This window comes from Hemitrygon akajei, chromosome 2, assembly GCF_048418815.1.
Source record: "Hemitrygon akajei chromosome 2, sHemAka1.3, whole genome shotgun sequence".
Taxonomy (NCBI): Eukaryota; Metazoa; Chordata; class Chondrichthyes; order Myliobatiformes; family Dasyatidae; genus Hemitrygon; species Hemitrygon akajei.
The window spans coordinates 6695254-6722647 of record NC_133125.1 but is presented as its reverse complement, the minus strand read 5'-3'; the positions used below and the strand labels follow the sequence as shown (position 1 = coordinate 6722647).

Here is a 27394-nt window from a genome sequence, read left to right as displayed (position 1 = left end):
TCATCCATTATGGGTTAACAAGGTTTCATTCATGAATGAAGTTCAAGTTCAGTCTATTGTCATTCAACATACACATATATACCACCAAACGAAACAATGTTCCTCTGAACCAAGGTGCACAACATAGTACATATAACTCACACACATAACACATAAAGTAATATTATGAAGTTCAAAGTAAAATTTATTATCAGAGTATATACATGTCACCACATAAAACCCTGAGATTCTTTTTCTGTGAGCATACTTAACAAACCTATAGAACAGTAAGTGTAAACAGGATTTGTAAGCTAAACAGTAGGAACTGTAAACTACAAACAAACTGTGCAAGTGCAGGTAATAAATTTAAAAAATTCAATAGATGATGAACATGAAATAACAAGATGAATGAGTCCTTAAATCAGTGTAGTTATCCCCTTTTGTTCAAAAGCCTGATGGTTGAGGCGTGGTAGCTGTCTTTGAAAACTGGTGGTGCAAGTCCTGAGACACCTGTACCTTCTACCTGATGTAGGTAGTGAGAAAAGAGCATGGCCTGGGTGGTGAGGATCTCTGATGATTGATGCTGCTTTACTACAGCATGGTTTCATGTAGATGTACTCAATGTTTGGAATGGTTTTATTGGGTCGAATCCACTACATTTTGTAGCATTTTCCACTCAAAGGAATTGTTGTTCTCATACCGGGCCATAATACAACCAGTCAGCATGCTTTCCATCACATATCTATAGAAGTTTGTCAAGATTTTTGATAACATGCCAAATCTCCACAGACTCCGGAGGAAGTAGAGGTGCCATCGTGCTTTCTTTGCGATTATATTTATATGATGGGTCCAGGACCGGTCGTCTGAGATAGTGAGACCCAGGAATTTAAGGTTACTGACTTTCTCCACCTCTGATCTTCTGATGATTACTGGTTCATGGACCTCTGGTTTCCCTGTTCTGAAGTATACTATTGGTTCCTCGGTCTTATTTATGTTGATTGAGAGGTTGTTGTTATTACTCCACTCTGCCGAATTTTCAATCTCCCTCCTGTATGCTGATTCATAGGTGTAAAATGAGTAGAGCAGGGTGCTAAGTACACATTCCTGTAGTGCTCCTGTGCTCATGGAGATTACAGAGATTGTATTGTCAATTTGAACTGACTGGGGTCTATAAGTGAAGAAATCCAGGATCTAATTGCACAAAGGGGTATTGAGGACCAGGTCTTGGAGTTTTGAAGGGATGATGGTGTTATATGCTGAGCTGTAATCGATAAGGAGCACCCTGATGAATGCATTGTTGCTGTCCAGATGTTCCATTGTTGTGTAAAGAGCCAATGAGATGGCATCTGCTGTGGACTTGTTGCTTTGGAAGGCAAATTGGAGTGGATCCAGGTCACCAGTCTGACAGGAGCTGAGGTACCAGCCTCTTAGAACACTTCATCACTGTGGGTGTAAGGGTCACTGAGTGATAGTGACTCAGACAGGTTACCACATTCTTCAGCACTGGTATGATTGAAGCCTGCTTGAAGCAGGTGGGTACCACACACTGCTAGAGAGAGAGGTTGAAGATATCTGTGAACACACCAGCCAGTTGGTCAGCACGGGTCTTCAGTATTTGGCCAGGTACTCTGTCTAGACCAGATGCTTTCCTTGGATTCACTCTCTTGAAGGCAGCCTGCATGTCATCCTCAGATACTGAGATCCAAGGATCATCGGGAGACATGGGGGTGTGCGATGGTTCCACCCTGTTCTGGTGACTAAAGGAAGCAGAGAAGACATTGAGCTCATCTGAAAGCGAAGCTCTGCTGTCCCCCATGTCACAAAATTTAACTTTGTTATGGCATTCAAACCCTGCCACAGCTGTCGAGCATCCCTTGTTGATTCCAGTCTAGTCTGGAATCTCCACTTCACCTGAGAGATGGCTTTTTGGAGATCATACCTGCACATCTTGTAGCATTCTTGATCTCCAGACTTAAATGCCTCTGATCTGGCTCTCAGCAAGATGGAAAACCCTGAAAGATTTTGTGAGGACACCCTCATCCACAGCTGTTTAATAAAATCTGTAATGACCCTAGTGCTCAGGTGAGCTCTTCAACATGGCCGAGTCCATGACACAAGACAATCATGTAACCGTTCCTCTACCTCCTGCATCCACCTCTTAGTTGTCCTGATCTCTGGAGGCTTGCTCTTTAGGCTCTGTCTGTATCCAGGAAGTAGAAGTACAGCCCAATTAATCGATTTGCCTAAATGTAGTCTTGGGAAGGAATAATAGGCATTCCTTATTGTAATGTAGTAGTGGTTTAGTGTGTTGGGACCACTGGTGCAACAGGTTACATGTTGGTGATAATTAGACAGGCATGACTAAAGTCACCATCTATAATTTGGAATGCCTCGGGATGGCCTGTTCCTTACAGAAAACATTGTGCAGTTTTGCGAGTGCTTGCTTATAATTGGCTGCTGGTGGTGTGTAAACTGTGGTCAGGATCATGGATGAGAACTCTTGAGGTGAAGAGAATGGTCTACATTTAATCATTTGTTACACTAGGTCAGGGGAATGAGAAGCTGGCATAAACCCCAACATCGGTGCACTAACGAGAATTGACTGAAAAGCATATGCTGCCACCTCTTTCCTTACCGGAGTTCATGGTTTGATCCATTCTGAAAATCATAAAACCTTCCAGTCTGGAAGATCATATGGGTTATGTCAACTTCAGTCATATCACTACATCTGATGTACCAGCATTTAGCCAGGTTTCAGGGCCAGAATTGAGATCTGCCTCTGATACAGCAGCCTTTCCCTGAGATCATCTATTTTATTTTCTAACGGCTGCACATTCACTAACAAGATAGTAGGCAGAGGAGGCCTCGTCCCTCTGCGCTTCAGCCTGATTTGAATAGCATCTCTCCTGCCATGTTTTCAGCCGTGGTATTGATTCTTAAAGACATTACACTTAACTGTTGCACATTTAACAGTAGAATATGAGATCTGAAGATCATTGATGTAATTTTGTAGTCCATTGTTAAGAGAAAATTTACATGCTGAAGATTACAGCAAAAGTAGTTGAAAAGCAGTATATTTGTGGAAAACTAGTATAATTTCATGCAGCCTGTTGAGAGTCACCGATGTACACTGGCGCCATCTTGAAGATCAAACCTATCACCTATCAACTTGTACTCCTTCATGCCACAAATAAATGAACAACTAATAAGGTGAACATATGATACAAGTTAAAAATTAAACAGAATAACACTAATGGCACTTCATATGTGATGAGACCTGGGTGGTGACAGGGAGTTCAGTAGTCTCACGACCTGAGGGAAGAAGCTGTTTCCCATCCTAACAGCTCTTGTCCTAATGCTACGGTACCTCCTGCCTGATGGTAGGGGGTCAAAGAGACTGTTGGATGGATGGGAGGGATCATTGACAATGCTAAGGGCCCTGCGTTTGTAGCACTTTGATGTGTGGAAGAGAGCCCCAATGATCTTCTCAGCAAGTTAAAGGGATCTGTGTACAACATGTTCATATGTCCCACGTGAGTATTCAGCAAGCAAGGCCAGAGGGGCCAATTCCTCTTACTATTAGCATACTTCCTTAAAATTGGGCCTTCATTCCATAATGTAATCCTGTCTGCTTGACAGAGCATTACACTGGGAGAAGCTTATATTCTTGAAGTGCTAGGTCAGGGATGCATTTTAAAACTTAACTATTATGGTGTGAAAATAATATTTTTTTTCTTACCTTGGTACATGATTTGGGAGTTGCAGACTGCAGCTTTAATGCATAAATTAATGCCCACTCCATCAGGGAGGAGACTACGTAGCATTCTCAAGAGGATTCTCAGGAGGATCTGATAACTGCTAATTTCTCTACCTCTACTAGACACCCACCACTCTCTGTGTTTAAAAAAAAACACACTTGCCCCTCACATCTCCTTTGAACTTGCCCCCTCTGGCCTTAAATGCATGCCCTCTGGTGTTAGACATTTCAACCCCATGACAAAGATAATATCTGTCTTTCTATGCCTCTCATAATGTTATATGTCTCTGTATCAGTTCTTCCCTTAGCCGCTGCCACTCCAGAGAAAACAACCCAACTGAGTCCAGCTTCTCGTTATAGCACATACTCTCTAATCTAGGCTGTGTGCAGTACTCCGGACATGACCTAACAGAGTTTTTCTTAACAGTTTTTGAAGGAACAGAGTTAATTGTTGCAGAACCAGAATCGAAAACCACAGTGATAAATCTGCAAGTTGTTAGAAATGCTGGGACACTTGGTACTGTCTCAGTCCATTGGGTTGCCACAATGAATGAGCGTGAGGTTACCAGCGATCTCCAGGAGTCCTCAGGAGAGATCATCTTTGCTCCAGGACAAACTACTCAAACTTTACAATTGGAATTACTATCAGATGACATTCCTGAAGTTGAAGAGGTAAGGGTTGAATTAATTTATTCAGATTATAATGCTTTTTGTGAAATGTCTAGCTAGGCCTGTGGAGTTTTCAAAATGGTACCACAAGATAAATTCAAAGGTCAAAGTAAATTTATTATCAAATTATTTATATTGCACGTCAGCTTATACTGCCCTGAGATTCATTTTATCATGCATATAACTTACTAAGAGGCACTAAGTCATACTACAGAGTTTTGTTAATGTATAGTTTTTTGTAAATTTTATTGTTTTTGGTATTTTCATGTAAATGCCTGCAGGAAAATTAATCTCTAGGTATTATTTGGTGATACGTAAGTATTTTGATAATAAATTTTGCTATGACCATGACTTTGAAAATGTTTTTTTATCACCTCACCTTCTCGATTGCCCTCCTTCCCCTCACCCTACCATTTTATTCTGGCATCTTCCCCTTTCCTTTCTAGTGCAGATGAAGGGTCTTGGACTGAAACATCAACTCTTTATTCATTTTCATAGATGCTGCCTGACCTTCTGAGTTTTGTCTGTGTTGCTGTGGATTTCCAGCATCTTTTGTTTATTACTGGAAGAGGTTGTTATTTGGCTGTTGGATGAGAAAGGTGGGTGGGTGGGTGGTTGGGGGAGAGGGGATGAAATGGAAAGTGGGAGGAAATGGGACGAGAAGGTAAAGAGCTGGAGAAGAAGGAATCTGATAGGAGAGGAGAGTGGACCATGGGAGAAGGAGAAGGAGGTGGGACACCAGTGGGAGGTGATGGGCATGTGAGAAGGGAAAGGGGTAAGAGAGAAAAGATTACCCACACAACCTCCCCTTCACCTAGCTTCACCTATCAACTTGTACTCCTTCTAATAACCCCACCATATTCTGGTTTTTTCCCCCTTCTTTTCCAGTCTTGATGAAGGGTCTCAGAGTGAAATATTGATTGTTTATTCCTTTTCATAGATGCTACCTGACCTGCTGAAGTCCTCCAGCATTTTGTGTGTGCTGTTGTGGATTTCCAGCATCTGCAGAATCTCTTTTGTTTTTGAAAATGCTTACAAAGTTTTGCACACTGACCTGAAGCTTTTTTTTGTTGTTAGAATGTTAATCCTCACCATAGGTAATAAATTTAAGTGGGGAACTAACTTCCAGCAGTACTTGTCACGTTATGCTCAAAGGAAGGTGAGTGTAGTTGTTGGCTGTCCATCATCCCATATCCATCCAGCATATCACCACAGAATTTGCTCAGGCGATGTTCTGGTTCTCCCATCCTCACCTGCTCCATCAGTGATGGATGTTTATTTATTTGTTGCATTTACTTAGTGATCCAGTGTGGAGCAGGCTTTTCCGGCACAACGAACTGCACATCCCAGCAACACACCTATTTAACCCTGGCCGAATCACAGGTCAATTTACAATGACCAGTTAACCTACTAACCTGTGTATCTTTGGATTGTGGGAGGAAACCGGAGCACCAGGAGGAAACACGTGCATCTTCGGGGAGGTGTATATGCTTCTGACAGACGGCATCAGAACTGAACTCCGAACTTTGACGCCTTGAGTTTTAAAGCGCCACGCTAACCGCTACATTACTGCGAAACCGCATTAAAAAAAGATAAAAAGCATCAGAGTAGTGTAGCGTATGCGTGGTGGTTAGTATAATGCTATTACAGTGCCAGTGACCCAAGTTCAATTCCCGCTGCTGTCATTCAGAATTCGTACGTTGACTGCGTGTGTTTCCTCGGGTGCTCTAGTTTCCTCCCCACATTCCAGGTTAGTAGATTAATTGGTCACATGAGTGGAACTGGGCGGTGTGGGCTCACTGGGCTGGAAGGGCCTGTTACCGTGCTGTATCTCCAAATAAAAAAACCACATAGTGGCTACCAACCAACACTACTGTTTCAAAGCAGAATGCCCACATTTGGCTCCCACCCGATGCTCGGTTCTCTCTCACCAGTGGCTGTCTGCATGCAACAATGGCCAGATGCCAGTTCACCCCAGCCAATCCACTGTTCGCAGTGTTCCGTTTATCCGGTAATGTCTCCGGCATGGAATCAGTTCGTCCCCCCAGGATTTCAGGGCCTCACACCAAAGGTACGCGTCTTCCAGGCGACATCCTGGCGATACTGAGAAAACGGCCAGCTGGGAAGCTCGGGGCACAGGAACCTCTGTAAAGAACCACAGTTTGAGTGCATCTGCAGATCATGGACTCAGGTGGAACCCCATCCACTTTGAAAAGGGAAAAAAGAGATATTAAAAAGAAATTAAAGCTGATTCGTAGATGAGTTTGAAGAAGCCACCCTCTCGTGACTTCTTAGCTCTGCCCCTTTAGCTCAGTGCACTGTGTAATGCTTTGATCTGTGTAAGCTGTAGACAAGCTTTTCACTGTATCCACAGACGGCTGTGGAGGTCAAGTCACTGAATATATTTAAAGCGGAGGTTGATGGGTTCTTGATTAGTCAGGACGTCAAAGGTTATGGGTAGAAGACAGGAGAATGGAGTTGAGAGGGATAAAATTAGCCATAATGAAATGGCAGAGCAGACTCGATGGGCTAGATGGCCTAATTCTGCTCCAAAGTGTAATGGCAATAACAGCATTTTGAAACATAGATTCAAGTGCTTTAATCAGGCGAAGGCTCCCGATAACTTATCAAAGACAGTGTGAACCAGTTTGGTCATTTAGGGCCCCAAGCAGTTCTTCAAGGTAAGGCGACCCTTCATCTGCGAGTCTGTCGGGGTCATCTACTGTATCCAGTGCTCCTGGCGTGGCCTCCTCTACTTTGAGACCCGACACAGGTGGGGCAATCACTTCATTAAACACGTACGCGCCATTCACCACAACAGACAGGATTTCACTTTGGCCACCCATTTCAATTCAACATCCCATTAACCATTCCAACAGGACAGATTCTACCCCACCATTATTGGACTCTTGACTAGACTTCTTGTATGATAAGATGAACTCTTGGTCTCATGATCTACCTCGCTATGATCTTGTACTTTATTGTTTATCTGCACTAAACTTTTTCTGTACCCGTTACACTTTACTCTGCGTTATGTTATTGTTTTATCTTGTTCTATGTCGGTGCTCTGTGTAATGAACTGATCTGTATGAGCAGTAAGCAAGGCAAGCTTTTCACTGTATCTTGGTACAAGTGGCAATAATAAACTAATTCCAGTAGTAGTTTATGAATTACAAGAGGCATTACTAATATTTGAGACTATAACTTTTATTAACAGCCCTAATCACACTTTATTCTGAATTGTTATTGTTTTACCTCGTTCAAGCTCAGTGCACTGTGCAGTGATTTGAACTGTATTGACAGTGTGTAAGACAAGCTTCTCACAGTATCACCATTCATGTGACAATAATAAACCAATACCTTGATAAAATAATAAACCTGAAGATACAGGAGCCTCAAGACTCACAGATTTTGGAACAGTTATTACTCCTCAACCATCAGGCTCTTGAATCAGAGGGGATAAACTTCATTCACCCCAACATTGAACTGTCTCAACAACTTAAGGACTCACTTTCAAGGACCCTTTCATCTCATGTTTTCAATATTTATTGATTTTTGTTTGTATTTGCACAGTTGTCTTTTGCACATGGGTTGACTGTCTGTCTTGTGTGTGGTTTTTCATTGATTCTATTGTTTCTTTTTATCTATTGTGAATATCCACAAAAACAAATTTCAGGGTTGTGACATGTATGTACTTCAAAAATAAATTTACTGTGGACATTGAACTTTGGTTGTATGTGCATTCGGGCTTTTTTGTCTTCTGCTTGATGTTGGAGAAGGTGCAGGTGGGTAAAAACCTACTGGGGCCCACTTTTAAAGCAGAATTTTTGCCTGGAAATTTCAATTTAACTAATGGCTACTCCTTTTCAAAAAACTAACTTTGACATCAGTTTTAATGTGGCTGGTAAAGTGTTTAAAACTGATCCTTCTCTTTCAGGTCATTCAGGTGAAACTCACCCATTCTTCCTATGGGAGCTCCATTGGGAGAAACGATATGGTGAATATTATTGTTCCAGCGAATGACAACCCTTATGGTACTGTTCATTTCACACACACAGCTTACAAAGTCCAAGAGCCACTGGAAAGTAACTCCAGAGAAAATATCACCGTGGCCAGAAGGTGTGCCATCTGCTATGAAAATTTACAAATTAAGTTCTTTTTGATTGTGGCATTTTGGGTACAACGTGAGCTGACTTTAGAGGTACAGTGAGGAACAGACCCTTCCAGCCCATAGAGCTGTGCCACCTAGCAACCCACCTGTTTAATCCTTGCCTAATCCCAGGACAATCTATAATAGCAAATTAACATCCTTGGGCCCTGAGAAGAAACTGGAGCACCCTGAGGAATCCCATGCACTCGTGGTATGAATGTTCAGACTTTCTTACAGAGGATGCTGGAAATGAATTCTGAACTCCAATGCTCTGAGCTGCAATAACGTGCTATCTGCTACGATACAATGACACCCCAAAAGCTTCACAATATAATCATGTTGAGACTAACAGAATTTGCATGAAATAGAGAAAAAAATGAAAATCTCTTCTGGAATGCTATTGTAGCAGTTAGCATAACACTATTACAGTACCAGTAACCTGGGTTCAATTCTTTCGCTGTCTGTAAGGAGTTTGTACATTCTCCCTGTGACCGCGTGGTTTTCCGCTGGTAGTTCCAGCTTCCTCCCACATTCCAAAGACATATGGGTTAGTAGGTTAATTGTTCACACTGGTGTAACTAAGTGGCGTGGGTTTGCTGGGTCAGAAGGGCCTGTGCTGTGTCTCTAAATAAGTAAATAAAATTTATTATCAAAGTATTCATCCTCAATCCCTTAGTAAATGAATCAGCCTCCTACCGTGCAAAACAATGGATCGTGAAATTATTAGATTGTTGTAAAAAACTATTTAGTTCTCCAATATCCTTCCGTGATGGAAATCTTCAGGCTTTTTTGATCACAGGCCCATGTTAGCTATTAAATGTTCCACCAGCATTTGGTAATATATAGAGCAACACACACAACATGCTAAAGGAACTCAGCAGGTCAGGCAGCCTCTGTGGAAATGAATAAATAGTCAATGCTTTGGGCAGAGACCCTTCGTCAGGACTGGCAAGGAAGGGGGAAGATGCCAGTATAAAAAGGTGGGGGGGAGGAGAAGGAGGATGGCTAGAAGGTGATAGGTGAAACTGGGTGGGTGGGAAAGGTAGAGGGCTGAAGATGAGGGAATCTGATGGAAGAGGTAGGTGGACCATGGGATAAAGGGAAGGAAGGAGACGGAGGGTGGGGGTTGATTGGCAGGTGAGGAGAAGAGGTAAGAGGCCAGTACAGGGAATAGAAAAAGAGTGAGGGAGAAGGGAACGAGAGAAAAAAAATAAATTACTGGAAGTCATAGAAAACAATATCCATGCCATCAGGTTGGAGGCTACCCAGAAAGAATATAAGATGTTGCTCCTCCACCTTGAGGGTGGCCTCATCTTGACACAAGTGGAGGCCGTGGGCTGACATGTCTGATTGGGATAGGAATTAAAATTGTTGACCACTTGGACATTCTGCTTTGGGCAGATGGAGTGGAGGTGCTCGACAATATCCGTTTTAGCCATTTCCACCCTGGGAAAAATTCTTTGGTTGTCCACTCAACCTATATCTCATCATTGTGTTCACCTCTATCAAGTTACCTCTCATCCTTAAATTTGTTGCTTAGTTAAATAAAGACATGATATCTTCACTGTAACGACTCTATTAAAACTTATTTAGAATATAGAAAAGTACAGTACGGACTCTTCGGCAAATGATGTTGTGCCAATCTATAGTACATATATAAACCTACTTCACAATCATCTAGTCCTTCCCTCCTACACAACCCAAGGCCTCCATTTTTCTTTCATTTACCTACCTATTCAAGAGATTCTTAAATGTCCCTAACGTACCTGCTTTAACCACCACCACCCGGCAGTTGCTATTCTGTGTATAAAAATAAATCTGCCCAAGTACCCCAGACAGCCCTTAATGACATTTACTTGTGCTGTGTCTGAATATTTGGTTTGAAGATTGGATGCATGAGTGAATTCAGTGTCTGTTCATGTTTTCTGATGGTATTCTACTTGTGTTCTCTTTCCATTTAGCGGAGGACATTTTGGGCAACTACGAATCTTTTACCGCACCTCTACGATTGATGTTTTGGAGCTTTTGATAACAGAAGGGCAGGACCTGCTCTTTTATTATGAATCTCCAGATCGTGGAATCACAGATGGACAACCTGTGTTTCAGCTGAATGTTTCTCTGGAGGTGGATGCTTTTCATGCATGTGCAGCTTTTTGTCTGAAAGAACAGGCTTGCTTGGCTTTCTCATTCAGCAATGTCTCTGGCCAGGCCAATTGCTCCTGGACAATTTCAGCAGCTGACATTCTGTCCCCCAGCGCAGAGTTTGCAACATATCGCAAGAATAGTTCTAAGGTGTCCACCCTGTTGAGATCTCAGGCCACAGCTGGCTCTGACTATGAGCCAACCTCCAGACAATGGGTGATCATGCATGAAGGAGATGAGTCCGCGAATCTCTCAGTTTTAATACAAACAGACACGTTACCAGAACGCGATGAAAAGTTTGCTGTTTTGCTTCTAAGTGTGGAACTGCTGAATGAAGTGGTCACTCCAGAAAACCGGCCCACGATTGGATGGCCAGATGTTGCAACGGTTACCATAACCATGAATGGAGATGCATTTGGCACCTTTCTGCTTTACTCGGTGAACATTAATGCTACGGAGAAAGGGAGCTACCTTGAAGTGAGAGAGGAGGCAGAGGTGACAGTGCAGCTTATGGTAGACAGAAGCGGTGGAAGTCTTGGTGAGGTGACGGTGCAGTGGAGTGTGGTTGGTGGCACAGCTACGAGAAACATAGATTTCGTTGGTGATGGTGAAATATTAACATTTGCAGAAGGTAGGATGGTGTATTCATGAAAATACCTTTCCGAAAACAAGCATTATATTTGTGCAGGTGTTACACTCTGTGGCCACATTAATAGGTAAAATGCCCCTCTTAATTCCCTTTTCACATGGTCCACTCTCTTATCCCATTCCTTCTTCAGGCCTATACCTTTCCCATCTTTCACCTCCTAACTTACTTTATCCTTCCTCCCCCACCACCAGCCTACTTCCCATTCACTTGGTTTCACCTATCACTTCCCAGCTGTACTCCTCCCCCACAACCTACAGTATTTATTCTGGCTTCTTCACGCTTCCTTTCCAGGTTCTTGGTCTGAAATGTCGACTGTTTATTTCTCCCCATAGATGCTGCCTGACTTGCTGTGTTCCTCCAACATTTTGCATAGGATATATGTTGCACCTCTGTCTATTTAACAGCTGTTCTAATTCAGCTTTTGTGACACAAAAAATATTAATTCCAATGCATACTGTGTCTGTAAATTATAAATTCAAAGAAAGGACAGATTTTAAATCATAAGACATAAGAGCAGAATTAGACCATTCAGCCCACCATTCACCATTCCGTCATGGCTGATTTATTATTCCTTTCAACCCCATTCTCTTGTCTTCTCCCTGTAACCTCTGATGCCCTTACTAATCAAGAACCTATCAACCTCTGCTTTAAATATACCCAAAGACTTGCTTCCACAGCCGTCTATGGCAATGAATTCCTCCTCATCTCTTCGGAAGGGATGGCCCTTTATTCTGAGACTGTGTCCTCTGGCCCTAAGACTCCCTCACTATTGGAAGCATCCTCTCCATGGCCATTCTGTCTGGGCCTTTCAATATTTGATGGGTTTAAATGAGATCCCCCTCATTCTCCCAGACCCAGAGCCATGAAACGCTCCTCATGCATTAACCCTTTCATTCTACATCTACTCTATCTAGGCCTAAACTTTAAACCATTAAGGATGGTACGTTTAAAAGTAAAAGCTTTTTTTCTCTTGCAGGTGAGAATAAGAGAGTTGTCACACTAGTAATCGTAGATGATGAAGAACCAGAAGGCAATGAGACCATTGTGGTCCGCTTGACACATACTGAAGGTGGCAGCCGAATTCTGCCCAGCTCTGATACGGTCACTGTGGTCATTCTAGCCAGCGATTATGTTGCAGGAGTCATTAGTTTTCATGCATCCTCACGCTCAGTCACGGGACAGGAAGGTGGGTTTCTGTGTTTAATGATAACACTCCTGGTAACCGTCATCAATTTCAACAGTGTCATACCATCTCTAAGTCTGACTTTCAGATCCTAACCATGATGTATATTTTAACTTACTTTTAAAGGAAGAGTATTGGAGGATAGAATAAATAACCAACATTCTGTGTGTACACTATGTAAAACAGTTCATTTTTGTGACATTATATTTATTTTATCCTCCTGGTACAGTGACTGGATAAAAACTATAATGTTTGAGAAACACCTACGCCATTTTATGAACGGCAGTGTAATTTGCAAATGATGGGAAAATTAAGGATAATCACATCCAGGATGAAGTGACAATAATTGTGCACCAAAGTATAGATAAAAGTGTTGCTGCTTTTAAACTTCTTTGGACTAGCTGCTGAATAATATCAGTGTCCAGCAACAGGATAACTCTTACTAATGGTCAGCTGGAAATTGTTAATTGAGGAGATATTAGTATCGTTTTATTATACAACATTTTCAAGATTCATGATTGTTTAATGACATTTCATTTAATCCAAATCAAAATTGGGTTTAATATCACTGGCACATGTTGTGAAATTTGTTTTTTTTCGGCAGCAGTACGTTGCAATACCTAATTAAAAAAGCTATGAACTATAAGAATGAAAAATTAAATTAAATTAGTAATGCAAAAAGAGAGCAAAAACAAAGTGAGGAAGTGTACATGGAACACACACAAAATGCTGGAGTAACTCAACAGGTAAAGAGTACATTTGACATTTCGAGCCAAGACCCTTCAGCAGGACTGGGGCGGGGGGAAGATGAGTCAGAAAGAAGGTGAGGGAGGGAGGAGAGGAAGAGACACAATGTGATAGGTGAAACTGAGAGGGGGGAGGGATGAAGTGAAAAGCTGGGAAGTGGATTGGTGAAAGAGATACAGGGCTGGAGAAGGGGAGGTCGGGTAGCAGAGGACAAAAGGCCATGGAAGGAAGAAGAAAGGGGATCTCCCAGTGGCCACACATTTTAATCCTATTTCCCATTCCCATTCCAACATGTCCATCCATGGCCTCCTCTACTGTCGTGATGAAGCCACACTGAGATCGGAGGAACAACACCTTATATTCTGTCTGAGTAGCCTCCAATCTGATGGCATGATTATCGATTTCTTAAACCTCCAGTAATGCCCCGCTCTCTCTATTCCCCATCCCCTTTTCCCTCTCTCACCTTATCTCATTGCCTCCCCATCACCTCCCTCTGGTGCTCCTCCCTCTTTTTCTTTCTTCCATTGCCTTCTGTCCTCTATTAGACCCCGCTTCTCCAGCCTTGTACCTCTTTCACTAATCAACTTCCCAGCTCTTTGCTTTACCCTACCCCCCAGTTTCACCTATCACCATGTGTTTCTTCCTCTTCTCCCCCACCTTCTTGCTCTGACTCCTCACCTTTTTTTCTCCAGTCCTGCTGAAGGATGTCGACCAGAAATATCGACTGTACTCTTTTCCGTAGATGCTGCCTGGCCCGCTGAGTTCCACTGGCATTTTGTGTGCGTTGCTTGGATTTCCAGCATCTGCAGGCTTTCTTTTGTTTGTGGTCGTGTACATGGGTTCATTGTCCGTTCAGAAATCTGATGATGAAGGGGAAGTAGCTGTTCCTGAAACATTGAGTGTGTGTCTGCAGTTTCCTGTACCACCTCCTTGATGGGAGCAATCAGAAGAGGGCACATTCTGGGTGATGGGGCCCTTAATGATGGATGCCACCTTTTTGAGGTATCTCCTTTTGAAGATGTCCTTGATACTGGGGAGGCTAGTGTCCATGATGGAGCTGGCTGAGTTTACGGTGTCCTGCAGCTTTTTTTGATCCTGTGCAGTGGTCCCTCCATAGCAGATGGTGTTACTCTGGATTTGATGCAGCACAAAAACACACTATAAGATAAGGAACACAATGATTAAAAAAAACAATAAATATAAATATCTATATGGTAGATTATGTTCATTGATTGTATGTCCATAAAGTGACACTAGGCACAAGAGTGCCTATGCAGAAGGCAACTCTGACACAAAATTATAAAGTAATGTTGGGGAAGGGGGTTGGTGGGTGGAGGTGTTGATCAGTTTTACTGCTTGGGAAAAGTAACTGTTTTTGAGTTTGGTGACCCAGGTGTGGATGCTCTGTAGCCTCGTCCCTGATGGGAGTGGGACAAAGAGTCTATGGGTAGAGTGGGTGGGATTCTTATGGTGTTATTGACCCTTTCTGACAAGATGGAAGAAACAATCCATGCTCTGCTTCCTTTTGGATTCTTGTCCAAGTGGTTATACATTCTTCTGGCAAGATATTATTATAAATCATGTTTGCCAAGCATATTTTGAGTTCATAAATAACATCTTTGAGTATTGTTGCTTTAAATATGTACAGTATGTGTTTGTAGTTGCTCAAGGTTCCTTAAGAATATAATGGGGGCAATTATTATTGTACTTAAACATGATTTATAATATTTAGGAATGTTGAGGGAGCCATCTATAATTGTCATTTTTCCAGAAGCTTATTTATAATTCATCCTACTATCTTTAAAGAGAGAATAAAAATTTGGTTAATGTATTTTCAGTGTGTAAGTGAATGGGAGCATTACCTTCTGCAAACTCTCCCACTGTCTTCTCAAACTACAATTAATACTTATGTAAAAATGATGGAATTATTACAGATGGCATCTTTTTAAAGCCTTTAGTGATGTGGGCTGTGCTGATATTTTTCACGGTGTGTCTGCATAAATGCTTCTGATTTGCCTGTCAGAGATGACACAAAAGCACAACTCTGATAGTCAAAAAGAACCATCAGTGTTGTTTAAATCCCATGGTGTATTGGCTTTTAAATAGTTGATGAAGAAATATTAATTACTACAGGTTTAAGTGTAATTCAAAAGAAATCTAGATATGTAATGATTTTGCATAGTTAGAACCACCGATTATTATTGGATGGCTCTAGTGGGGTAGGAGAGACGCAATGATAAGGGCCCCAAACAAAACAGGAACAACAATGACAAACTTAAGTACTGATGTTCTTCTAACTTTAAAATAATTAGAACTGACACAGCTTGGTCTGGCTTGTTAACCCAAGTATACAAATCTGAAGCAAATCTGGATTTGTTTTCAAACTTGATTATAATTACTTCCCAGTTCGAACATAGAACATGAAAAACAGGACACTCCAGGCTCTGCAGCCTATGTGTTGTCTACTTCTTAAGCCCATCTTCCCTACTGAACCATTGGCTGCCGACAGCAGCTTGCTAGAGATAGATAGATAGATAGATAGATACTTTATTCATCCCCATGGGGAAATTCAACTTTTTTTCCAATGTCCCATACACTTGTTGTAGCAAAACTAATTACATACAATACTTAACTCAGTAAAAAATATGATATGCATCTAAATCACTATCTCAAAAAGCATTAATAATAGCTTTTAAAAAGTTCTTAAGTCCTGTCCTGGCGGTTGAATTGTAAAGCCTAATGGCATTGGGGAGTATTGACCTCTTCATCCTGTCTGAGGAGCATTGCATCGATAGTAACCTGTTTCTGGATGGTGCTATGTAGAGGATGTTCAGAGTTTTCCATAATTGACTGTAGCCTACTCAGCACCCTTCGCTCAGCTACCGATGTTAAACTCTCCAGTACTTTGCCCACGACAGAGCCCGCCTTCCTTACCAGCTTATTAAGACGTGAGGCGTCCCTCTTCTTAATGCTTCCTCCCCCACACGCCACCACAAAGAAGAGGGCGCTCTCCACAACTGACCTATAGAACATCTTCAGCATTTCACTGCAGACATTGAATGACGCCAACCTTCTAAGGAAGTACAGTCGACTCTGTGCCTTCCTGCACAAGGCATCTGTGTTGGCAGTCCAGTCTAGCTTCTCGTCTAACTGTACTCCCAGATACTTGTAGGTCTTAACCTGCTCCACACATTCTCCATTAATGATCACTAGCTCCATATGAGGCCTAGATCTCCTAAAGTCCACCACCATCTCCTTGGTCTTGGTGATATTGAGACGCAGGTAGTTTGAGTTGCACCAAATGTCCTGGGCATTCTTTTAAGTTGTCCCCTTCTTTGAGGATCCTTCCTCTCCCAGGGATGAGGTCTTTGGAGCGTTATGGAGCTGGCTGAGTTTACAACTTTCTGCAGCTTTTTCTGATCCCGTACCATGGCCCCTCCATTCCAGACGGTGAGGCAACTGATTAGAGTGTTCTCAATTGTACATCTGTCATCAGTGTGTGGTGACATACCACATCTTCTCCAATTCCTAATAAAATATAGCCGCTGTCATGCCTTCTTCATAATTACATCAGTATGTTGGGCCCAAAATAGGTCTTCAGAAATGCTGACACCCAGGAACTTGAAACTGCTCACCCTTTCCTCTGCTGATCCCTCGATGACAATGCAGAAGGCTTTTGCTGTTACTTTAATAACAGCAGATAGCACAGATTGAAAGTAATAATTATGAAGCACCACATAGTGGAAGAATAGAGTAAGTTCTATATAATGTCAATATTACTATGGAAGGTATAGCTATTCCACAACATGTAGTCTATTATTTCAGTACAATTTCACTTTCAGGATAATTTAAAAAACTATTTCAAAGATGAAAGGCTCTTGTTGAAATATGTCTTGGAAATTCTATTGAAGGAAACACTTAAACATAGAGCGATAGAAAAGTGCAGGACAGAAACAGTCCCTTTGGCCCATCTAGTCCATGCTGAACCATTTAAATTGCCTACCCCATCAATCCGCACCTTGACCATAGCCCTGCATATCTCTGCAATCCATGTACCTTTCCAAACCTCTCTTAAATTTTGAAATCAAGCTCATATATGTCACTTGTGCTGGCAGCTCATTCTACACTCTCATGAGCCTCTGAATGAAGTAGTTTCCCATCATGTTCCCCTTAAATGTTTCACCTTTCAACCTTAACCCATGAACTCAAGTTGTAGTCCCATCCAACCTCAGTGGAAAAAACCCGCTTGCATTTACCCTATCTCCACACCTCAGAATTTTGCATACCTTTATCAAATAAGTAGTTATAAAATAGTTATGTGTATAATTAGAGGTTGTAATCTTTGAGGAAGAGACTCGCTGCTTGGAGGTCAAGGTCAGAATTTGCACAAAGTTGGAATTTTTCTATGTGACCTGTAACATTCAGTGTTGTATTTCACACTTGAAATGTGTGGAATATTTCCTGTAACAACACACACAAAATGGCGGTAGAACACAGCAAGCCAGGCAGCATCTATAAGGAGAAGTACTGTCGACGTTTCGGGCCGAGACCCTTCGTCAGGACTTCTTTCCTGTAATTTGTTTTGTTATATTTAAAAGCCAATGCAGTACTGTGTGTACCCACAATGCAATGCTGTTTGTAGCAGTTTATAATCCCAATTTTTACCAATGAAAATCATGATTATGTGATTGCAATACTTTGGGAAATTTATAAACTTTATTATTGCAATGTTTGCTATGTAAATGTAAACATCAAGAGATTTTTAAAAATTTTTAACAGAATTATGATGTTCAGTTCAGCTTTTTTCAAAACTTTTTAATATTTCAGGTATATTATCACATTCTGTTAACTTAATTTTGATGTCAATTCTTATGTTTTGGTCAGCTATATTAGATTGGTTTTTCTCTTAAATTGTAAAGCAATTTTTGTGGATTTTTCACAAATTATTTTCAGCTGCAACATTCAGTGTGTTTTTTCACGAATAATAATGGATTCCTCTTTTGTTTTATGGTTTTATCCAAACTTATTTTTACAGAATGTTATTTGCTATTGAAACCAATTTGTCATCCAATTTTATGATTGTTCAAACCCTTTCTTATTTTTTTTGCATAAAATCAATGTTTAACATTTACATAACTTTTGACTTTTCAGGTAGATGCAGCTATATAAAATTTTCTGCATGCTTTTCATATAGTTATGCATTGTCAATAGCTTTAGCATGCAGTGTTGTGACACTAATGTGGCTGGTACATACAGCATGCCAATATTCTATTGTAGAACTCAGCAAAAATACTTTACACCATGAAGACTGGGAAGAATATTTCAAACTACATTTGTGTTGTCTTATTGTTTAACTTTACTGCAAATTAAACTGCAGTGAAGTTAATTGCATGTATTGTTGCATGTTCTGTTGTGCATTTGCAATTCATTCTTTGAGAGGAACTGTATTGAGCAAAAGCATTTCACAATATAAAGCTGCAATATTCATGGCAAAATATAATATTTAGTGATTGGAGTTAAACAACAATCCATGAGTCATTATTGACAAAATATTTGAAACTTGCTTGTTTCTTTTCTCTTTTGTGCACGTTTTACACAATAGCTTTGTTGAATTGTGTTTGCAGTAAGTAGCACATTAAGTTCAAGCTTATTTGGAAGAGTTTGGATCACTTTCTATTCTGCATGCTTCAAACTTTAAACTAAATTTATTATCAAAGTACGTATAAGTCACCATATCCTACCCTGAGAGTAATTTTCTTGTTGGCGTTTTTGAAGAAAATACAAAAATCACAAGAGAATTATCTGGCATATGTGTGAATTCTAGCAATAATTAAACATAGATAAATACAAAATGAACCATTGGGCATGAATTACTAAATCTAGTTTTCAGTAAGTGTGAGATGTTCCTTTTTGCTAATTTTGCTTCAGTCTCATCTTCTTGTGCTATACTCCTTTCACTTCTTTTCTAGTCTTCCTCATCAATTCTCTAAAAACTTTCTTGACTGCTACAAATGCTCTCAATGGCCACTTGTTTAGGCACTTCCTATATGTCCTGTATATGTCGTGGTCCTGTACCTCCTGTGTATGTTCATGGTCCTGCGTGTCCAGTGTCTGTTTGTGGTCCTGTATGTCCTGTGTATGTTCTTGGTCCTGTACCTCCCGTGTATGTTCATGGTCTTGTATATCCTGTGTCCGTACGTGGTCCTTTATGTCCTGTGTCTGTTCGTGGTCTTGTACATCCTGTGTATGTTTGTAATTTTCTGCTGCTGCAGCCCACCCACTTGAAGGTTCAATATGTGTGTTCAGAGATGTCTTCTGCACACCACTTTTGTGACATGTGGTTATTTGAGTTACTGTCACCTTTCTGTCAGCTTGAACCAAACTGGCCATTCTCCTCATTAACAAGGCATTCTTGCCCAGAGAACTGCCACTCACTTTTTTTTTGTTTGTCGCAACATTCTCATTAAACCCTTGGGACTGTTGTACGTGAGAATCCCAGCAGATCAGGAATTTCTGAGATACTCAAACAACCCCAGAAAAACAATTGTTCTGCAGTAAAAGTCATTTAAATCACATTTCTTCCCCATTCTGATGTTTGGTCTAAACACCAACTAAACCTCTTGACCATGTCTGCATGCTTTTATGCACTGAGTTGTTGCCACGTGATTGGCTGATTAGATATTGTATTAATGAGCTGGTGTAGAGATATGTCTAATAAGTGGCCTCTGAGTGTATATTCATGACAGCCTGGCCTGCTGCTTGCCTTCCACTTCCTGACAGACTGAATTCTCATTGAAGATTTGGCCAGATGATCTAATGGAATGCCAGAGCAGGCTGGAGGAGATGAATGTTCTACTCCTTTCCTAATCAGCAGATGTTCCCATTTGCAGTGATAGTGAAATTTATGATTTTCCTGTCTTTCTCCAAAATTTACTGGCCTCCTTTCTTCTCCATGAAAAACACTTCAGTCCATAATTTCAAGATTGTTTAAAGTCATTTCCTGTACTCAAGTTTAAAGGAGAATGAAATAATTGTTACTTCAGATCCGATACAGTCTTTGGAAAGAAGTTCTTTACTTACTCGATTTAATCTTAAATATTCTGTATTGGTACATTTGGTATTTGTAGGCTGAACATTTAAGGTCTGCAAGGTAAATAATTGTTTATGGAGTTTCACTTTCACTCAATACTTTCTTTGTGCATGATGTGTTTGATTAATTAGATGAATGAACGATGCATGTCTGATAAAGTTACAGCTTCTGGCTGGTGGGAAATGGGTTGCATGTTCAATGTCACTCTTATTCCTCATTTGTAGGAGAAACTTTGCTACTCTGGATTGAAAGGGATTCCCCAGGAAGAGGAAACGTTACTGTTGACTGGCAGATTAATGGGCAATATGTCCAAGAGAATTTTGTGGATTTTAGGGGGACTCTTTTTCTCTCTGAGGTAAATGATAAGTAAGCATGCTTTGTGAAATTTACAGAACATAATTAGTTACTTCCTTCATTTAATGTGCACACCTGTTAGCCATAGTGACATGATAACAGAGCAGTTGGTGTAACGCTGTTTCAGAGCTAAGGTCCAATTCCTGTTGCTGTCTGTAAGGAGTTTGTACATTCTCCACATGTCCGTGTGGGTTTCCTCCAGGTGCTCTGGTTTCCTCCCACATTTCAAAGGTGCAAGGGTTAATTGTTCCCATAGGCGTAATTGGGCAGCACAGTCTCAGGCCAGAAGGGCCTTTTACCGTGCTGTATCAATAATTAAAATAAAAACTGTAGATATGGAAAATCCAAATCAGAAGAGAAAATTCAGGAAGCAACCAGCAGATCAGATCAGGCAGCATCAGTGGGGAGAGAAGCTTTTACAGGTCAAGGAAGCTTCATTGGATTGGGAGAAGTGAGAAGGCAAGCATGTTTTAAGTTGCATGGGGGAGGGCTGAGAACACAGATCCTCTTTCAAGGTTGTATTGCAATTTTTTTCTTATTGATCTTAAATTTTGATGTTAGTCTACATTTGGACCCATGATTTTCTCTTTGTTTTCTGTTCATTCTGTTCATTCTCTGATCCACATACCCCTGCAGGGCATTTTAAATGCATCACTTCTGGTCCACATACTCGAGGATGATATCCCTGAAGAAAAGGAGGAATATGGAATTATTTTGTCAAATGTCAGAACTCAAGGTAACGAGTCATAGATTATGTTTGTGAGATACAGGTCAACCTGCACAAAATGCTGGCGGAACACAGCAGGTCAGACAGCCACTATAAATGAATAAATAGCTGACATTCCAGACATCAGGCCCGGAAAGGAAGTGGAAAGGTGCCAGAATAAGGTGGTGGTGGTGGGGTAGGGAACGAGGGCCAGCTGGAAGGTGATAAATGGAGCCAGGTGGTGGGGAAGGAGGATGAAGTAAGAGGCTGGGAGGTGATAGGTGGCAAAGGTAAAGAGCTGGATAGGAAGGAATCTGATAGAAGAGGAGGATGGACCATGGGATAAAGGGAAGGAGGACAATACATTTGGTGGAACTATAATAACATTGGCAAATGCAGTAAACACTCACTGAGTCAGACAGCATCCACAGTGTGAGAAATGAAGTTTACATTCAAGGTCGTAGAAGATTTAGAGGGATACCTGAAGTTCCCTAGTCTGCTGAGTGTTTCTTTCATTTTATGAATCATTCTAAATGTCTCCCTCAGTGAGGTTGTGTGAGAATCTGATGAAGGCATTTTCCAAAGCCGATGCCTGAAGAATGTGACATCCATCATTGTGGACCCTCACCACCCAGGACATGGCCCCTTCTCATTACTGCCATACAGGATCCTAAAGACATACACACAAATGTTTCAGGAACAGCTTCTTCCTCTCCACAATCTGTTTTCAACAGTCTATGAACACCACTGAATTATTTTGCTCCCTTTATTTTTTATATAATCGTATTGAAATGTATAGTAATCTTTATATGTTTTGCATTGCACTGCTGCTGCCAAACAACAAATTTCACAATATATGTCAGTGATAATAAACCCAATTCTGATTCTTAAGAGAACTATGGGAAAGTAAACAAGAAAGGAGGAATTTTCCCCTCAATTCGACCCAACAATGACATGGATTTTTATGAAGAGTGATTTGTGTCTGAATTAGGGTGGCTTACTGTTGACAAATTTGAATGGCAATTTCTATCTGCGCTAACAGCACAAGCAGCAGCAGCGTGAACAGTGAAGTGTGCCGTCTGGGTTAACAACCAACACGCCCAAGGCTGTGCTGGGTACGGCCCACAAGTGTAGTCGCACATTTCGGTACCTGCATTCTGCATAATGTTCAGCAGAATGTCAAAAGCAACATCAACAACAACAGAACAAAACAAGACAAACAGCAAAACAAGCCCCTTCCCACCGCATCCCACCCAACCACTCATAGACACAGTCAGGCTTCCAGCCCCAGGGCAGGCCAGCTTTAGGCCTCCGGTCCTAGGCCCTGGATTCAGACTTGCAGACACTGAGCCTCTCATCTCCAGTCTCTGGCCTGGACTTACAAGCTTGACCATTGGCCTCTACCTCCGGACATGCCAACTTCACTCTTCAGCCTTCGGGCTTTCAACCCCCTGATTTACCAAGCTCTGGACCTTGACCTTTGACTTTGTCCTTTGACCTTCACTGACAGCTGGGAATCGACCCCAGTAATGATTTGAAGTATAATGGTTGCACTGATAATTAATCTGTGTGTTAAAGAAAAGTAACAGATTTTCTTTCTCTCTTCTTTGACAGGCATTCCCTCAATGGGGGCTGCTGTTCTTGATAGTCTGGGATACAAAGCCATTCTTACAGTGAAAGCCAGTGATGACCCATATGGAATAGTGACATTCTCTGAATCATCCCGCTCCATTTCTGTTAAGGAAGGCAACAGCGTCATTCATCTCTTTATCAGGAGGGATTTTGGAACCCTTGGTAATGTACTATCGTTCGTAACAAATGAAGTGCATCAAATGATAAACACGAGATTCTGTGGGTGCTGGAAATCCAGAGCCACAGGCAGACAATGATGGAGGAGCTCAGGTCAGGCAGCATCTATGCAGGGGCTCCCAGTGAAGGGAAGAAGGTCATTACATAGAAATTCATCACCGGTCTGGGTACCAAAGGGGTGACAGAAGTGCAGTTACATAAATTCATTTTGGTTACATCTGTTGTATGAGTGCCAAGTGTGATGAATGGCAAGGCCTTGGAGCGTAGTGAATGTTTGATGGCTCTGGTCCTGTACACGCTGGAGCTTAGAAGAAAGAGGGGGGGATCTCATTGAAACCTTTTGAATATTGAAAGGCCTAGATAGAGTGGATGTGGAGAGGATGTTTCTTATAGTAGGTGAGTCTAGGGATAGAGGGACTCAGAATAGATGGACGTCCATTTAGTACACAGATGAGGAAGAATTTCTGTAGCCAGAGGGTGGTGAATCTGTGCAATTCTTTGCCAGACATGACTGTGGAGGCCAAGTCATTGAGTAAATTTAAAGTGGATGTTGATAGGATCTTGATCTCTAAGGGTGTCAAAGGTTACTGGAACAAGGCAGGAGAATGGTGTTGAGAGGGATAATAAATCAGCCATGATTGAATGGCAGAGCAGACTCGATGAGCTGAATGGCCTACTACTGTTCCTATGTCGTGGTCTATGGTCCAGATGAACAGGGGGAATTTGTAGTACATGAATTCTTAGTCTTGTGCTGATTTAAAAAGAAACAAATTTATTAAGTGATACAGAGCGCGCGTGCTCTCTCTCTCCCTCTCCCTCTCTCTCTCTCTCTCTCCTCCCCCTCCCTCTCCCTCTCAAGATATTCCATCATTAACTATGTCAATCATATGCCAGCTTTTCGATTGTGGATGCATCCATGTGCATTTGAACTCGTCTGGCAATCTGAACAGTGTGTTACTAATGCACAGTTTGAATTCTGCGCACACCGAGAGGAGCAGTAGACCGTTACCATTACTGTTGCCAATCCCTTGGCGTCCGATCACACAAGGCCACACAGTGGACTCCTTGCCAACCCGAGCAAAGCAACAGCAGCTTATTGGAAGTTGCCACGCTACTGATGGTGGTTTTCGGCTCACTGTAGAATGCCTCCTTGACTCCACTGGGATTAGTCAGAATTGGGGCATAAACGTTGACTATGGTGAGGTGACGCTTTCCTTGCAGAGGTGTACGCAAGGCCTGGATTCAGTCACTTACAGCAACAGGCAGGGTTGGTAGCTTTGCTGCGAGGCAGTACTTGAGAGCCAAGCACACACCAGATTCTCTTCGTTCTTCTTCGGCCTGCCAGACCAGAAGAATGTGTATCCTCCTTTCTCTTCACAAAGCGCGCCCTCTCCAGCGAGTCAGGACTCCTGGGGAGCCGCAGTGTCCACATTGTAGTCCTTGAGCACACGAGCAACAAGTGCAGTGTGTCTCTCTGGGTGATCAGAGTTACCACTGTCCAACAGAGTTCGTATGCTCTGTGAGGTGATGATCAGATTCTGCTTGTGATTCTTACCGCTGGAGTCAGACCACCCGCCAGCCGCGGCAGACTGGCTGGGTTGGTGTGAGCGGGCTTTGTTTGAGCCACCTTTTCTAGGCCCTTCCCTAATTGTAGGGTGAGCAGTGCCTCTCTAACAGGGCTGCTCAGACGCAGAGGGTGCTGCCTCACCGGATCTCCACTCTGTAATCCATGTGCGACCACTCTCCCCCTGCCACCTGCGTGCAGACTTGTGACCATGGCTCCCGGCTGGTCAAGCCTATCGCTTCGCCACTTGTCCGTCGCTACAGGACTGGGGTGTGTGAGGATACTCTACTCCTCAGAAAGGAACAGCGTGTGTGTGAATGGATTTTAGGTGAGTAGGGGGTTACACAGGTCCAGACCCACCCTCTCGACATCCCCTCCTGGATCCAGTGGCATGGTGGGGTCCAAGACGGCTGGGGGAAGTTCTGTTGCAGTGAATGGCCAGACCAAGCTTCGATGCAAGGGATGCTCTTTCCGCGCTTCACGGCACATGCTTGCTAGATGGCCGTTGACCCTACGAGAGGGTTTGTCCGCTCTTTGACAGGTCTTGTTTTCCGTCCTGCAGGGTGTCTAGCCTTCCTGCTCACCAGGCAAACCTGATGGGGAGCCAGTTTAGTCGCCAACCACCCGACCATGCGACTGGTAGTACTGGGTTACATGGGACCAGTAGCACTCCAACGAGTGACTTGACCTCTGAGCAGAGTAAGAGTAAGGCCTTCCAGCAATTCGAGCCATGCCACCCCAGCATCCCTGACAAACCCAGTTAACCCTAACCCAATCACAGGACAATTTACAATGACCAATTAATCTACTAAGCAGTACATCTTTGGACCATGGCAGAAAGCAGAGCATCCATGAATTTCACAGGGAGGATGTATGGAGACTTCTCACTGAAACACATCAGAATTTAACTCTGAACTCTGGAACAGCCTGAAATAGAGTAGTGTCATGTAACTGCACATCTGAAATAATTCCTCTCTGACATCCCACAAGCTTTCATCCATTTCATCAATGTTGATTTGCATAGTTATGGTGGAATGTTACTTAAAGACTGAGATTGCAATTCCATTTCAATGGTTCAAAGGTTCATTTATTATCAAAGTATACAACTCTGAAATTCTACTTCTGCAGATAGCCACAAAACCAAGAAATAAAGAACAGCTACACGATCATCAACCCTCAAATCCCCCTCCCCCACACAACAAAATGAGAAAGATCAGGCAGAAAGCACAATATAGAAAGCTATAAGACTGAAAAAGTCTGTAGTCCATATCCATGCCCAAAAACACAGAAACACCCCAGTAACATTCTCCGGCACAGGGCTCGGCCACACAGGCTCCCCTCTCCAGCAGAAGAGCGATCCCGCCAGTGATCGAATCGCAGGCAGCTGGCGCTCACCTTCCCCATTTGCCATGATGTTTCAGAGTCCTCTGTTGCTTTAATCAGTGAAATGGAGTCAAATGTCTCCCCGCCGTGAGGCCGACTGCCTCCCAAAATCCTCTCAAAGAAAGCAAAGCGCGGAGTCACTCAACTATGTCAAAACTGCAAATCACAGGCTCCCACAGTGATTCTCTGTTGGAGTCCATTTCTGTTGTCTCTCCTTTATGGAAGTTTCCTTTTGTTCTTCAGGAGCCATAAACATCACATTTGAGACAGTCAAAGGATCTTTGCTCCGTCTGAACCAAACTGACGATGGATCTCTGGCTGAGCCTGGTTTGGACTTTATGCTCACATCTGGTTTTGTCATTATGGAGCAAGGAGAATCCACTGCAGCTATAAATGTCACAATTTTAGAGGTAAATTGAAACTCTTTCCAGAAAACTTCTATGATTCAGTATTGGTTTATTGTTGTCAATGTACCAAAATGAACTTCAGTTGATCTTTGTCTAACATACCGTAGTTTGTCCCTCATACTGTTCATACAGTTCAAAACAGGGCATTGAGGTAGAATAAGGTAACACATTAATGCTGTGGAATAAAGTGTAAAGCTACTGAAAAGTGCAAGGGAGGTAAACGATAAAGTGTAAGACTATAACTAAGTAGATTGTGAAACCAAGAGACCATTTTATTGTACAAGTGGCCTGTTCAAATGCTTGGTAGCAGGATAGAAGTAGTCCTTGAGCTTGGTGATGCGTGCTTTTAGCTTTTGTATCTTCTACCCAATAGGATAGAGGAGAATAGAGAATGTCTGGGGTGGGTGGGATCTTTGTTTGTGTTGCTGCTTTACTAAGGCAGTGAGAAGTGTTGACAGATTCCATGGAGGGGTGACTGGTTTCTGTGATAAGACCATAAGCTATGGGAGCAGACCCACTGAGCCTGCTCCGTCATTTCATCATGACTGATCCAATTCTTCACCCAGCCCTGACCTCCTGCCTTCTCTCATATCCCTTTGTGCTCTGGCCAGTCATGAATCTATCAATATACATAAAGACTTGGCCTCCACAGCTGCCTGTGGCAAAGAATTCCACAGACTCACCACTCTCTGACTAAAGACATTCCTCCTCATCTCCATTCTAAAAGGACATTCCTCTAATCCGAGGCTATGTCCTCTGTTCTTAGACTTTTCCACCACAGGGAACATTCTCTTCACATTCACTC

At 42.2% G+C, this 27394-nt stretch overlaps 1 protein-coding gene across 1 annotated transcript in view; it reads left to right on the top strand.

Annotated features, from left to right (window-relative positions):
* adgrv1 (adhesion G protein-coupled receptor V1) overlaps positions 1 to 27394 on the top strand; it is a 528099-nt gene that overhangs the window by 171548 nt on the left and 329157 nt on the right. The window contains exons 31-38 of the mRNA XM_073066702.1: positions 4164 to 4408; positions 8343 to 8524; positions 10517 to 11328; positions 12323 to 12532; positions 20591 to 20721; positions 21357 to 21456; positions 23041 to 23220; positions 26426 to 26592. Of these exons, the coding sequence (XP_072922803.1) occupies positions 4164 to 4408; positions 8343 to 8524; positions 10517 to 11328; positions 12323 to 12532; positions 20591 to 20721; positions 21357 to 21456; positions 23041 to 23220; positions 26426 to 26592 (2027 nt within the window). The remainder of the gene's footprint in view (positions 1 to 4163; positions 4409 to 8342; positions 8525 to 10516; positions 11329 to 12322; positions 12533 to 20590; positions 20722 to 21356; positions 21457 to 23040; positions 23221 to 26425; positions 26593 to 27394) is intronic.